The sequence below is a fragment of the Diplotaxodon limnothrissa genome, linkage group LG23 (genome assembly GCF_057381915.1).
Source record: "Diplotaxodon limnothrissa isolate DT_005_m linkage group LG23, D_limnothrissa_male_GT1.1, whole genome shotgun sequence".
In the NCBI taxonomy this organism is placed as follows: domain Eukaryota; kingdom Metazoa; phylum Chordata; class Actinopteri; order Cichliformes; family Cichlidae; genus Diplotaxodon; species Diplotaxodon limnothrissa.
The window spans coordinates 33605747-33620827 of record NC_140617.1 but is presented as its reverse complement, the minus strand read 5'-3'; the positions used below and the strand labels follow the sequence as shown (position 1 = coordinate 33620827).

The 15081-nt window shown below is 40.6% G+C and overlaps 1 protein-coding gene across 1 annotated transcript in view; it reads right to left on the bottom strand.

The window, feature by feature from the left end:
• abcc4 (ATP binding cassette subfamily C member 4 (PEL blood group)) overlaps positions 1-12981 on the bottom strand; it is a 46463-nt gene extending 33482 nt beyond the window's left edge. The window contains exons 1-5 of the mRNA XM_085347071.1: positions 12751-12981; positions 10932-11042; positions 1052-1172; positions 690-914; positions 380-469 (exon numbers count right to left, since the gene is read on the bottom strand). Of these exons, the coding sequence (XP_085203197.1) occupies positions 380-469; positions 690-914; positions 1052-1172; positions 10932-11042; positions 12751-12824 (621 nt within the window). The 5' untranslated portion in view covers positions 12825-12981. The remainder of the gene's footprint in view (positions 1-379; positions 470-689; positions 915-1051; positions 1173-10931; positions 11043-12750) is intronic.
• Positions 12982-15081: the final 2100 nt, after the last annotated feature.

The window sequence follows — 15081 nt, the reverse complement described above, 5'->3', positions numbered from 1 at the left end:
TAGGAGAGATTTGCCAGAGTTTGTCTGAGTGAGTAGAATCAGAACAGTCTGATGTGACACACATAAAAAAGATGAATTAGTGGGTGTGTATGTTTGAGTCTTTATGCATGCATTTAACCCTGAGTGGATTAAAGAAAATCCAAAATAAATTCAATACAACTGCATCTTTAAAATTAGTAGTTGCATAGCAGTAAAGTTGCATTCTGCTTACATGTCTCTGTAGTTAAATGAAGCTTAAGTGCTAGAAGGTGCCACTGGAAATGAGGTTTAGCTATAGTTAAAATATTGTTGCATCCAAGGGTTAAAGCAAATATTATTACTTAGCAACTAGTCTCAAGTCTTTGCTTTTTATTTGCTAAAAAATGTAAATTTCACATACTTCATCAAACTTGTTGACATCATTGGAGAGCAGGTTGACGATCTGGCCTGTGGTGGTCTTCCCCATGGCTGAACTGCTCAGATGCAGAGCCTTAAACAAAGATTATCCGTGAAGCAACATTCCTCCACCTCAAACACACATCTATCCACAGAGTTCTTAAAGTATTACATGACAGAACTTGGCAAGGTGATACAAGCACAAGAATGCAGGTACGGCCTTTAGCAGTCCTCGCATGCAATCTAAATAGAGTTCAGTAACAACTAGAAAAGAAAGGGTTTTTCCTTTATCAAGGTCATGGACTCCTGCTCACCTTCTTATAAATCATGTGACACATGGCCACTCTGATTTTCATGCCTATCCTCTGCACATAGTAAAAGTAGAGGTGATGCATCAATGCCAGGCCAATGGTGCAGAGAGACAATCCAGCTGCATAGCCCAAGGTCTCATGAAAAGCTCTTGTGTTATTTGGGTCATAACTCTCAAAGTATTCAATAATCTTCCCCAATAAGATTGGCTGGACGACTTTAATGATCTCCTGAAATGAAGAACAGATGAAGAACAGTGACTGTCAATACACAGTAAACACAGCATTGATTAATGATTCTGATCAACATCTCCACTGCTTTAAGTTTAGTTCTTTTCATTTTTAATTGTAATGAACACACCACTGACCTCAATTAGTGTAAAGATCCCCAGGACTGCATATGCTTTCCAGTAACACTTAACAATGACACCGGTGAGTCGAGGCTTCCGCAGCTCTTTGGTAGCCCTCTGGACCTCATGATCCCAGATTCTGTCATGGAAACATCATATTCATGTTGTTTTCCACTTTTGTCTTATAAATCCTGGAGCAATTAAAGATGACATAATGAGGTCTCCCTGTCACTTGACTGTACTGCTGTGGTAAGATACAAAACAGGTTAATAATTAAGCCATTTCTACGAGTTTGCTGTGGATGTTTTATAGGCTTTACCTTACATCGCCTCCTGTTAAAATTCAAACATCAGTCTCAGACATTAGTTTTTCTTTAACCTACAAACTTTCATATTGTTTTGGTGTGACTAGCACAAATAATATTTACGTGAAAACAGTTTTACTCTGGCAGTTTTTATCCAGTCAAAACGAGGTTTGGACACAGCTACTACGTGTTGGTTGCCAGCAGAGCCAGAAGTGTGAATGACCAGTATCATGTCATCATAAAATCCAATCAAGAGGTTAATTCACCTTAAACACTGAACAGGTGCAAAAAGGGTAAAACAAGGAAAATGGACCTGAACAATATCTAATGTTTACACCAAAGCCAAAGGTCCAACAATTGTTTGGATCATTTAAATTCCAAAGTCTTTACAAGAACAAACCTATAGGTGTTTAACGTTCCTCTTAAGGCTTTTTATGGTTGCTTTGCAGCATTCCTTACTACAGCTTATGGGAATATGCGGTTCCAACTTATCAACAATGACACCCTTAAACAAGACACAATTTCAGCTTTTATAGGCTCCATTTATTAAAACACTTGATTAAAGAAGTCTTTAAGCACTTAATACATCAGCGAGCCATGCCGTTGCAGTCATAAAGGTGGATGTTAGAGTGCACCACAAGGCTTTTGATTGTTAGTTGGAAAGTTCAGTCTTTTGTCCACTCGCCAAGTCTGTTGTGATCCAACAGCACTTATATCGAGCCGGATGAAACCAGACTGTTCATCCATAGATCAGCAAAAATAAAGAAAACTGTTGAAATTATACAAATTATATCTACATCCCTGAATAAAAACTCACAGCTCTCTTTCCCTTTCTCAGGGAAGTTTATAGTCTTTATTTTGTCTCTGCACATTTCAAGACTGCAGACAGAAAGCAGCAAATCTTGACTCTGGACTAACAGTCTTTGATGTCCTAAACACAGGATTTCCTACTCAGATATTGATTGTTTCAAGTCCCACTTGAAATTAGACAGCAGATAGCAAACTGCAATAATATTACTGAACAACCTGCTCAGAGGACAGTACAAGAAATACAGATCCTACATTACAAGAAATTTCACTTGAAAGACACCATCACAGCCTTTCTACAATCAGTTCACTTGGAATTTATAGTTGGTGAAGCTCAGTTTTACTGACTGATAATCACAAGGCACAGCTTTTCTAGCTTCATAAGATAAATAAGAAAGGTCTAATTTATAGTATTACTCATCTACTGTACTTTTAGTCCTTCACTGTTAAACATCACAAGGGCTCCTGATCATGTAGGAAATATTTCACTTGACAGGGTTGAATTCTGAATCACCATTATTTACGATTTCCCAGAGGTCACAAAATAAAAACCACAAAGATGAAGCAGAAAATACACAAAACTGCTTTACATGGAAATTTCTTTCTGGATTGTTGGCTTTCAGCATATACAGAAGTAACCTAAACACGTTAAATCTTGTTTTGTTAAAACATGGCAGCAACACAATGTGAAAGTCACAACTAAATAGTATATAGATGGCTTAAAATGATAGTGCTCGTGAAAATGCCACGAGGGGGGGAAAAAAAAAAAAAAGAGTTTGGTTTTACATCCATCCATCAAATTCGGCACTATGGCTAAAAGTCAGAGTGAACAGGTTGACAGTCTGTTGCAGGGCTTAGAGACACGACTGTTCACGCTCACATTCACAAACACAGTAACCAGTAACAACTGTGAGTGTTAGGATGCCTGGGTCGTTGACCCAGGGTTTTTGAGTTTATTATATTGTTTATAATTTCTAGTCTTTGGGTTTTTGTTAGAGTCATGTCTTATGGTTTGTCTCTGTGTAATCCTTAGTTGCTGTCTCCCCTGTCCACTATATCCCCGTGTCCAGTCAGTGTCTGTGTCTGCCCTGGTCCCACGTCTCTGTTCCCTCTGTTGCAGTGCCTGCATGTGAGTCTGTGTCTTTGTTCAGTCTGTGTTATGTGTTTCCTGTTTTACTTTGAAGGTCTCCGTCTTATCTCAGTGTGTTCAGTTTACGCTTCCTTGTCTTGTCAGTTCTGATTTGCCCCAGCCGTGTTTCCCTCCTGTTGTCCATTCCCTGATTGCTCCCTCTATGTATTTAAGCCCTGTGTTTCAGTTTGTCATTGTTGTGATCTACCTTTATCTTGCTGTGTGTTTTGTCTGCGTAGGTGTATTTTGTATTCTTAGTGTTTGTTACCCTTTTGAGTTCAGCATTAAAGCTGTTTTGAGTTACTTTCTGTCTCCAGAGTCTGCACTTTGGGTCCTTCTCCTGCCTGCACACAGCCGTCACATAACAGTGAGAGGAAGCCACAGGGGAGAGCCTGCAAACTATACAGAAAGGGTGCAACTGGCCTGTGGATTCAAACACAGGACACTCTTGCTGTGAGACAACAGTGCTAACCATTGTGCCGTGTAAACTTGGACTAACATGTGGTGGAAAAATAAACTGAACACTGAGACTGTCAAACTGTCTTGAGATTTACTGAACAAACTTTTGCAAAAGGAACCCCACAGCATGAACAGAATCAACACCAGCATTGATGCTGAATAAACAAAATCTCACCTCCTTTATACTCTGTGCAGCTCCAGAGCCGCGTTTTCCCCACTATCATGTACACACCTACTTGATAATAAAGAGTGTGTCTAGCAGTTTTGTGCCTGCTTCATCTTTGTGGACAATCAGCACTACAGTACTACATAAGGGTTAAATAATTTTTCTATTAGACATTAATTCTAAGTATCACAAAGCAAATACAAGAAACAACTATTTCAACTTTGATTCCAACAAGGCTGATGTTTCAGACACTGATTAAGGCTGGTCCAACCTCACCCATAGCAAACACCAATCCAACATCTAAATCTTTGACACACAATTTATTGTGTGGCCCCGTTGTTTCTCCCCTCTCTGAATAACACAGCCAACACAACATCATTTTCCTGTTCGTCTGTTTTTGTTTTGTTTTTGTTTTGTTTTTTCTCTTTATGCTTGATTACAGGCTGCTTTGTCGGCCCGGAAAGCCGAGGCTGACCTGGACTCCTGCTCTCCCCTCTACCATCTTTGCTCACTCCTCTACCATCTTTGATGTGACCCTGACCAAATGCTACAGCAGCTGGATCCACAACAACAACCTGAAAATGTCAACACTGCTGCAGGAAAACGATCTCATGCAGCAGAGACGGAGAGCGTCAAATCCAAGGCCCGTTTCACTACACGGGGGAGATTTCCAGACAGCTTCAGCTGACAGAGCTGTGACGAGACGCCCATTAAGCCCGGTTGAGAAGTGAAGTTTAGTTTCCAGATTTTTGTCTTGCTGTGTCTCATTATGCCAGCAGGTGGCAGTACGTTAGTCGAGTCGTCTGTGTTGCTGCTCCGTCCACGCGCAGAATCATGTCAGGAAAAGTCGGGAGAAAGCGCCAGAGTCCAATTTGGGATTACTTTGAATATGACTGTGTTTTGGATAAAGCAAGTATCTTGTAGTGGAAAGAGACAAATTATTATTTCTAAAGGGAAAAAATCCCACAAACCTTAAAGTGCACTTGAAAAGCTCACACAAGAAGGCTAACCTAGCTTACCTTGAGAAGGTAAGGGAGCACACTCCCCCTCCTCAAAGAGCTCCCCCCACTCAAACCTCATCCCCAGAGAACAGAAGCTAATCCCATGCAAGGCAGCGTGATGCATCCCGAGACAACAGGACTGGGATATCTACATAACTGTGTGAGTCAATTGCCTTCAAAAAGTTTATCAATTCACTTGAACCAAAATTACGAACACGTGGTGCTGCAAGAGTTAATAGTCTCAATACCCGAGGATAAGCAGAAGAGCATGACTGATATGATGAAACTGGGATTTTGTTACACTTAATTATTGCAGACACAACTAAAACTATAACTGAAACTAATCAAAACTAAACTGAAACTAAGGATTTTCAAAAAGATAAAAACTAGACTAAACTAGCAAACAATTGGTAAAAACTAATTAAAACTGATATAAAGTTGAAAATCTGAAGTCAAAACTAAATAAAAATACAAACTAATGAAAATTGCAAAACTATTAAAACCCTGGTGCAGAGATTGGCTAATCTGACCAGGAAATGTTATAAAATGGATTGTCGGAACAGTCAGCGTTAAAGTCACCTTTGACAGTCCAGACTAAGATGGCATTGGACATCTTCAGGGCGGAAAAGGGTTGGTGTGACCAACGTGTGGTTTGGCTTGTTGTATGTATATTTCAAGATGATACAGCTCTGGATGAACCAGTTACCAGGGCATGGAAGGAGGACAGACTCATTAAATGAGGAGAAGGATTTTTCTGGGATTGGAGATCCTCTGGGTGAGTGGTTGACTAAAAGCATGCATAAAATAAAAGCTATCTTTTGTTATTGATTGGTAATAGATTGATAATTGATAATAGTGACGGCAGCATGGTGGCACGGTGGTTAGCACTGTTGCCGCTCAGCAAGAAGGTCCTGAGTTCAATTCCCCCATCAGGGGGCATGCAGCTTGTGGGGATAGGTTAATTGGATAATCCAAATTGCCATTAGGTGTAAATGTGCGAGTGAATGTGAGTGCGAATGGTTGTCTATGTCTATGTGTTCGCCCTGCGACAGATTGGCGACCTGTCCCCGCCTCTCGCCCTATGACAGCTGGGATAGGCTCCAGCGCCCCCCGCGACCCTGAAAAGGATAAGCGGAAGGGAATGGATGGATGGATGGATGGAAAATAGTGACATTAAAGGAAGAATATGCAGCGCCACCCTGTCAGATGCCAGTGACGGTGGGGCTCAGTGATGAATCAGGTGAGCCGGATTCATGGCTGATTCAAGACAAAGATTCCCCTGCTGTGGTCAGTGAGGGAAAAACAGGGGGAAATAAAATTGAAAGAGGCATTTATAAACATTTATGTGTGAAGTGGGATAAAAAGGGGGTGTTTTACTGTTATTTCAGCATCAGCATTATTATTGCATCAGAATCATATAACAAGCATTGCATTAATCATTTCTTGAAGCTATTGACATTACATTAACATTTGTATTACAGTGATTGTTATAACCTCAGGTTAATCTTCTATTTACAGGTGTCAGCATAATCATATGATCTTTCATTGCAGGTGTAACCATGATCATCTTTATACATACAGTGGGGCAAAAAAGTATTTAGTCAGCCACCGATTGTGCAAGTTCCCCCACTTAAAATGATGACAGAGGTCAGTAATTTGCACCAGAGGTACACTTCAACTGTGAGAGACAGAATGTGAAAAAAAAAATAATCCATGAATCCACATGGTAGGATTTGTAAAGAATTTATTCGTAAATTAGGGTGGAAAATAAGTATTTGGTCAATAACAAAAATACAACTCAATACTTTGTAACATAACCTTTGTTGGCAATAACAGAGGTCAAACGTTTACTATAGGTCTTTACCAGGTTTGCACACACAGTAGCTGGTATTTTGGCCCATTCCTCCATGCAGATCTTCTCGAGAGCAGTGATGTTTTGGGGCTGTTGCCGAGCAACACGGACTTTCAACTCCCGCCACAGATTTTCTATGGGGTTGAGGTCTGGAGACTGGCTAGGCCACTCCAGGACTTTCAAATGCTTCTTACGGAGCCACTCTTTTGTTGCCCGGGCGGTGTGTTTTGGATCATTGTCATGTTGGAAGACCCAGCCTCGTTTCATCTTCAAAGTTCTCACTGATGGAAGGAGGTTTTGGCTCAAAATCTCACGATACATGGCCCCATTCATTCTGTCCTTAACAGGGATCAGTCATCCTGTCCCCTTGGCAGAAAAACAGCCCCATAGCATGATGTTTCCACCCCCATGCTTCACAGTAGGTGTGGTGTTCTTGGGATGCAACTCCGTATTCTTCTTCCTCCAAACACGACGAGTTGAGTTTATACCAAAAAGTTCTACTTTGGTTTCATCTGACCACATGACATTCTCCCAATCCTCTGCTGTATCATCCATGTGCTCTCTGGCAAACTTCAGACGGGCCTGGACATGCACTGGCTTCAGCAGCGGAACACGTCTGGCACTGCGGGATTTGATTCCCTGCCGTTGTAGTGTGTTACTGATGGTGACCTTTGTTACTTTGGTCCCAGCTCTCTGCAGGTCATTCACCAGGTCCTCCCGTGTGGTTCTGGGATCTTTGCTCACCGTTCTCATGATCATTTTGACCCCACGGGATGAGATCTTGCATGGAGCCCCAGATCGAGGGAGATTATCAGTGGTCTTGTATGTCTTCCATTTTCTGATGATTGCTCCCACAGTTGATTTTTTCACACCAAGCTGCTTGCCTATTGTAGATTCACTCTTCCCAGTCTGGTGCAGGTCTACAATACTTTTCCTGGTGTCCTTCGAGAGCTCTTTGGTCTTGGCCATGGCGGAGTTTGGAGTCTGACTGTTTGAGGCTGTGGACAGGTGTCTTTTATACAGATGATGAGTTCAAACAGGTGCCATTCATACAGGTAACGAGTGGGGGACAGAAAAGCTTCTTACAGAAGACGTTACAGGTCTGTGAGAGCCAGAGATTTTCCTTGTTTGAGGTGACCAAATACTTATTTTCCACCCTAATTTACGAATAAATTCTTTACAAATCCTACCATGTGGATTCATGGATTTTTTTTTCACATTCTGTCTCTCACAGTTGAAGTGTACCTCTGGTGCAAATTACTGACCTCTGTCATCATTTTAAGTGGGGGAACTTGCACAATCGGTGGCTGACTAAATACTTTTTTGCCCCACTATATTGCAGTTTGTTGCTCATTATAGAGTTGTGCTCAAGTTAATAAGGGTTAAAAGCTACAGTCAACGCGATGTTTGGCTGATCTATGGACTGGAGTGACTTCGAGCATAGAAGGCCGCATGCGCTTACATAACACTGATATCATGTTTTTCTTTGTGATCTTTTATTCAGTTATATCGTTTGTTAAGTTTTAAGTAGTGGCAGTTGATTAAACAACATTCCTTTAATATTACATACCTGATTCAGAGCATTACACACAGATCAACTTAACAATCTGCAAAACCTTGTAGCTGCAATGTTGTGTCTCCATAAGGGACAGTTGGCTCCAGGAGATAAGTGGGAGTCAGTGCCTGTCCTCGAGGAGGAGAGAATGTTCCTTTGCTGTGTCAAAAGTAGTCAACAAGTTCATATTGAAGTGAAATTCATATTATTACAGGTTTTGTTTCTTGGCAATTCTGTGGACGCAGGCTCTGGGCGGAGCCAGGAGTCGAACAGATCTATCATGTCAATTAAATTGATTTCATTCCCTGGCACAGGATGACGAGACTGGAGCGACAACACTGGATAGGAGAAAGTCTGATACTTTCTAAGATATGAGGTCACTAACCTTTTCTTTTAATTTTCTAGCTCCGTTGATTTGACACATGGGAATGTGTCAAAAAGGGGGGGGGGGGGGAGTTGAGTTTTAACATCAAACAAGGGTTATATGAACATTTTTATGACCTGATTTGTGTTTTAATAACTTAGGTATGGTAAAGCTTAAGCTAATAGTGACCCGAAAGGTTTCCGGACTTTTTTAGAGAATCAGTGAGAAGCATAAATCATTATTTCCATGTTTGAGCGTTAATCATTAAAATGAACTGAATAGCGTTTAGAAGATAAAATGCCTGTGTTCATGAGAAGCTGAGTACCACACTGGAGAGGAAACCGTGGGACGGTAGGCGGAAGGAAACACATGAATTTTGTGAAAACGGGGGGCGAATGTTAGAATTAAAATGGCTAATTTGTTTTTGATGTCTTTTGTTAAAATGAGTGGTTTTAATAATTTTCAGACACACCTTGCAAATGTGCTTATAATGAGTTGGCACTCTGTCTTTTGGTTCGGCGTATGTCTCTGGGACATTCTGAATATTCTAAACCAATTCTGAATCACCAGAAGATCAGTAGATAACAACATTAGATTATTAGAGCTAGGGAGAGAGGTGTTTTGGTTTTCTGTCTCTTACAGAGAAAGGAACAGACACCAGACGAGGTCACGGAGATACGAGGATCCTTCGCAGCAGAGACAGACACAGTGACTGCCAAGGCACCAACTGGGTTCAAGTGTCATGGCGTTTGGGCTCGGATTAGTCACCACCTTAGTCACCTATTCTAAAGAGCTCAACAGGGGGAGTGTGGGATTATAATATTATTTTATGCCATGTTAGACCCCTAATTAAAGATTGTGAATTATTATGTAGTTTTAGTTTGCATTATTCTCCTGAATTAGAAGAAGGTGATAACTATTGCATTTTTTAAACTGATTTGCATTACATTAGACTGCTGATTTATTGTGAATGAATGATATTGTTTTATGATGCATTATACTGCTGAGTTATAAGAAATACTGTTCGCAGAAAGTCATCGCCTTATTTGTCTGATTAGAAGAGAACAGAACATACTGGAGAGGTTTTCTGCCCCATCTCAGCAGGAGCAGATAAACAGGGAGCCAAGGTCGTAGCTTAGGCGCTGTGTGAGAGAAAGAATGTGAATGTTTAGGCTTTTATGATTAGGTGGGGGCCACTAGAGGCTATAAGAGTTTGATCAATGCTCCACCATTTTGAGATCTGATGCTGTCTGCGTACGGTGTCCATCTCCCACGCGTGTGATCATTAAAATCATCGTTTGACTCAACCCGGCTGGACCAGTGTTGTTATTTTGGTTTTTCCTCTTGTATCCATCCCCAATATTTGAATCCGTAACAAATCATAGTTAAACACATTTAGTGTAGTGTAATTTCCTCCAAACTTCTGTCATGTGGTGACTTAAACACAGAGCAACATAGAACTGAATGGATCATCTCACCGTAAAGTGTGATCCAAAACAGCTGCCCTATATTTCCTCATGCCACCACTATTTAAAAAAAAAATGTTATAAAAATTGTCATTTAATGTTATATCTTACAAGATTCTCTATTGGAGACAGTACAGGTGACAAACATGTATAAAGTCCATTTCTACTCTTGCTGATCACTCGACGATTTTCCTACTGCAACCCTCATTCCTTCAAACAGCGCTTTTATTCTATGCGTAGAGCACTTTGTCTAACTTTCATATGTAAACTCAACACTCTGATGTGAGGGGACAACTTGGGGTTCAAATCTTGTCCAGGGTGCAGAGGGGATTGAACCATCAACCTTCAAAATAGCAGCTAACCTACTTTACCCCCTGAGCCACAGCTTCTCAAACAGTACAGAGAGAAAATATTATTTATATAGTTAAAAAAAAAAACAACAACAACAAAAAAACCAGCCCAAAAAGTGATTTGTCAGTTATAAGTATTTCCCATAACAAATACCTTGAAGGAGAGGGTAGTGAGTGGTATCACTTAACATTTAGAAATGGGTAAATGACCCAACTCCTAGGTATACTGGTGTGGCTGTATCTCAGGTGGTAGAGTAGGTCACCTACTAATTGGAAAGGCTGGTGCTTCAATCCCTTATACCGGACCTTGGTGTAGCCCCTCAGTTCATCCATGTTAGAAAGAAGCCTTCAAACTCAACACCAACACAGTCAGACGCATGTGAATGAGCTAACAAAGCCACCAGATGTGATAGTGTCTTAGTACATAGATGTAAAGCTTCTCTACCTCTGCAGGTCCTGTCCCAGTTTCTCCGACCGGTCCTCTGCAAGCACTTGGTACATATCATCTTCCTCCAGCCTACGTTTGTACCCCGCCCGGAACAAAGGATTCAGCCACCTGAGGGAAAAATAAATCCAAGAGTCAGAGGGAAGTGGAAGCAGATGTCGAAAGAAAGAGGAGAGACCGTAGTTTATGGTTTAATTTAGCTGATCATCAACTCTACATGGTGTTAGAGCCGTGCAAAAAAAAACATGTAATATGCTTGCAGCAATGAAAAAAAAAAACCTTAAAATGACGTGAGAAATGTGTGGTAAAGCAGGACTTCATAACATGATGGGCTGGAGGCACAGATGGATTAATAGATATACAGATTCAAACAAATAAAAAAAACCAACAGCACTTACATAAAAGCAAGGATCCAAAATGCAGGTCTTTGTTGCTTGTTTACCTCACTTCGTGTCCATTTCATTTCTTTGTGTGTTTTGTAGTCACATTTTAATGGATTTCCTTTTCTCTCTTGACTCCTGTGTAGTTTATTTTGCACGCAGAAATGTCTCTTTGCACACACAGTGTTTTTCACTGAAGCCGTGCCAGGCCCAAACTGGAACTAATTGCACGCATTTTTGCAGATGCCAAAAAGCAGACACTCACATGACGCCGCAGAACTATCGGGCCCAAAATTGGGACCACTGTTTACCAATGGCTATAGGAGGTGTTTACTAATGATTTACACAGTCAGTCTGTAGATTGTGTTGGACTTTTTTTTCCTTTTTTAAAAAGATTACCACAACTCTGACAAGCTTAGACTCTTTTAAGGGATGCTCAAGCGTCCCTAAATGTCTTCATAGCACCCATTAAAAACAAATAAAAGAAATTGTCTAAAGCACAGTGGACTGACTTTATATGGTTAAGAGACTTAGCTTAAAAAAGCTGTGGATGCTTCTCCTCTAATCTGCTTTTCTACAAACTGTTCTTTAACTTTGGAAAATAGTGGTCAGCAGGACTGAGCCTTTGCCTCAGTCACTACCACTGTGACAGTACTATATTTAAATGTCTAAATAGATTGAGTTTGAAGGCAACATTTTAATATTTATCAGATTGAATTTAGGTTTCCAAAGGTGAAAAGGACTGAATGGTTGCACCATTTTACATAAATATTAAAGCCAATTTATTATATGCATGGCATTATCCTTGGAAACTGAGCCCCCCTAAAGGTTTTAACTTAGACTCGCCCCTGGTGTAACTCAAGGGAGATTCTTTGGAAGAGAAGTAACAGCGCGTTGCCACTGGGCTAGTGCAAGGTAAACACGTCCAATTACCTGTAAAAATTAAAGAGCACAGGTGTATTAACAACGGCTACGTTCTACTCAGGAGGTCCTGCTTCTGTTCGCGAGGTTATAAGTTGCTGGGAATTGAGAAATCAAACTCCGTGAGCTTGACGTGAGTGGTAAAGGAAACCGTCGTGTACAAAACAGCAAAAAACAGCTTGATCGTCCACACAAACAAACATCCTATTGCCAGTAAACAATTGCCATTTGAAGCGGCGGTATTCAAAATAACTCAACGATAAAGCTTTGAATAAATATATACAGGATATGCTTCTGACATTAAAGACTTGCCTAAAGTTTAAATTCTGTAACGAAAACCAGTCAACCGCGTTTTAGCCAAGCACCCGACTTCTGGTTTTCAGCAACTTTCGGTTTAAGCTGTTTTATGGCTCCACTTACTTTAAAAACAACATTTAGGAAACATATACAATTCTCCACATCCTTTATACGTGTTTTCAAGTTTCAACGTTAGCCCGCAGGACGTTTTATTAACTTACCAGAAAAATATCTTGGACAAAAAGTTCGCGGTGACAGCCGGGTTCGTCTTGGCATCTTCACTGACTTTTTCCATCGTAGCCCACGCTCACACCGCAGGTTCCCTTCAGCTCTTTCCCCTTTTAAAAAACTGCTCCTCGTGGCTATGTGCCGTGGCTTTGGAGCAGACATATGTTACGCGGAGGTCAGCAACCTCAAGGTGCGTTACATATCCTGTAAAACACATGGGCCTTCTCCTTAGAAGCGGTCATAAAAAAAGAAAAAATAGAATAGAAATGTCTTTAATCGCTCCGCCCCGTCACACCCAATTGGTTAAAACAGTCGTGCACGCGCACTGACTGTGTGGCTGCGGTGCATTCACGTAACATGTTTAGAATGTCACAGAGTCCAGTTTACCTATGATTTTTCTTCTTCTTTTTGGTCATTGATGAGGAAAAAGTAGTATTAAAGATACTGCAGATAGTTCTCTTTCTAATATGGAAGAGTCCTTAACACCTTCAGTTTTCAGATGCAGAAGCAATGTGTCTGTGAAGGTTCTCAGTCATCCAGGTCATCGTAGTCAAATGAGCGTCTGGACTTCTTTAATAAAAGAATAAAGCAGTAATAAAGCAATATTTGTACCGCATTACGTTTTAAGGTACAATTGGCATCAAAATTAAGGAAAAAATTGACTTTACTGGTGAATATCAAATTTTCTTTATGCTGTAAAAGAGCTCAAACGTGTCCATATAAACTTCCTGTGTGTCAGATGCTTTGAGCTTATCCTCATTAGTCAGCAAAATACGTTCCTCATAGGGCTTGCCTTGTAGCTGTGAGGTCTCACTTGACTGTATTTAAGTTATGATAACAATGTATCATAAACGAAATTGTGTCTGTCCTGTGGGACCCAACCTGAGAGTTTTCTACTCAAAAGTTTCCATGGCAAAGGAGGTGGCATTTGTTTGCTTACTTGCTGTGACTTTATGATCCCAGAGGCAAACACACTGATGTGAGGTAGACAAAGAGAATATCCTATAAATAAAGAGCAGGTTGTTGATGAGAGAGGCTGTCTGACATTCAAGAGGTGTTTCCTGCTTTGACATAAAAGACCAGAGATAGAAAAAGAGAGCAGGGACTAAAACACCTACCTCCTCTCCTTCTCTCACTAATTTCCCCTTATTCACTGAAATTCAGTCAAATATAACCAGGGTAAATGAATGTCCTGACAGTCTCAGTCTAATGATAACAAAGCTGCATGTTCATAGCTCCTAACCTCACATGTTACTTTATACTACGGTTGATGTTTAGCTAGCGCTGACTGGGAGAAAGGCCAAAAGAAGAGAAGCCAGCAGGAGATTATTACAAGCAGCTGAGCTCAACCCAATAACATTCATCTAAACTACTTTCGCTTGCTATCCTAAGTTGTGTGGCAGGTCTGCTTAATTTCTCACATGTTGTAGTTTCAGGTTATTTTCATTTCTTCAGTGCTCAACAAGGCAAAGGTGCATTATTTTCACAATTCTTCAGCATGCTTTATTGACTTGGGTCAGGGTGACCAGACAACTGCCGCTTACAACATATACATTACACTATAAACCAAGGGGATGGTTCTGTGGGAAAAACCCAATAAATCAGCAGTTTCCCTCCTGTCGTCCTGGGACCTTTTTGTACCACTTTCTGGTTTTAAATGCATGCCATTTCCACTGTGTTCAGTGGAATATAACCAAACTTGCCAAAGGATTTTTTTTTAATTTTAATTTTAAAATTTCAGTGTGAATTTCTTAAATCAGCCTAAAATGGCTGAGCAACAGAAATCCTCACACCCTTTACCCTAGGGACCATTTTCGGCCCCATTGACTTCCATTATAAACGCTATTTTTCATCCCAAAATTATTATTATATGTGTTGAGGAGTACTTGTGGTGAGGGCTAGTTCTTTTAGGTTCAGCAGCTAACAAGATGGTGTATCGGTCAGGATACAGGAAGGAGGACAACAGGCTTCCACTTTGCTGGATTGTCACCGCCAGCTGTTTTATTGCCACCTAGATGCTCAGTGTTGCCAGCAGTCTGTAGTAACAAACAAGTTGCCATGAGTATATAAATATATACAGCAACAGCTTCACTAAGATACATATAAAGGATTAAATGAAATAAACCAACACATCCATCTGAATATACACATAACAGGACATATATAATTTGAACTACGCCAATCTTACATCTCTTGCTCTAAACACAGAAAGGACACAATTAAACACAGTGAGAATGTCATACATAGCCGAAACATCCACTCTAACTGTAAACAAAGGACTTTGGCGCCATCGTGTGGCCGAATAAAATTACTACATAATGGCG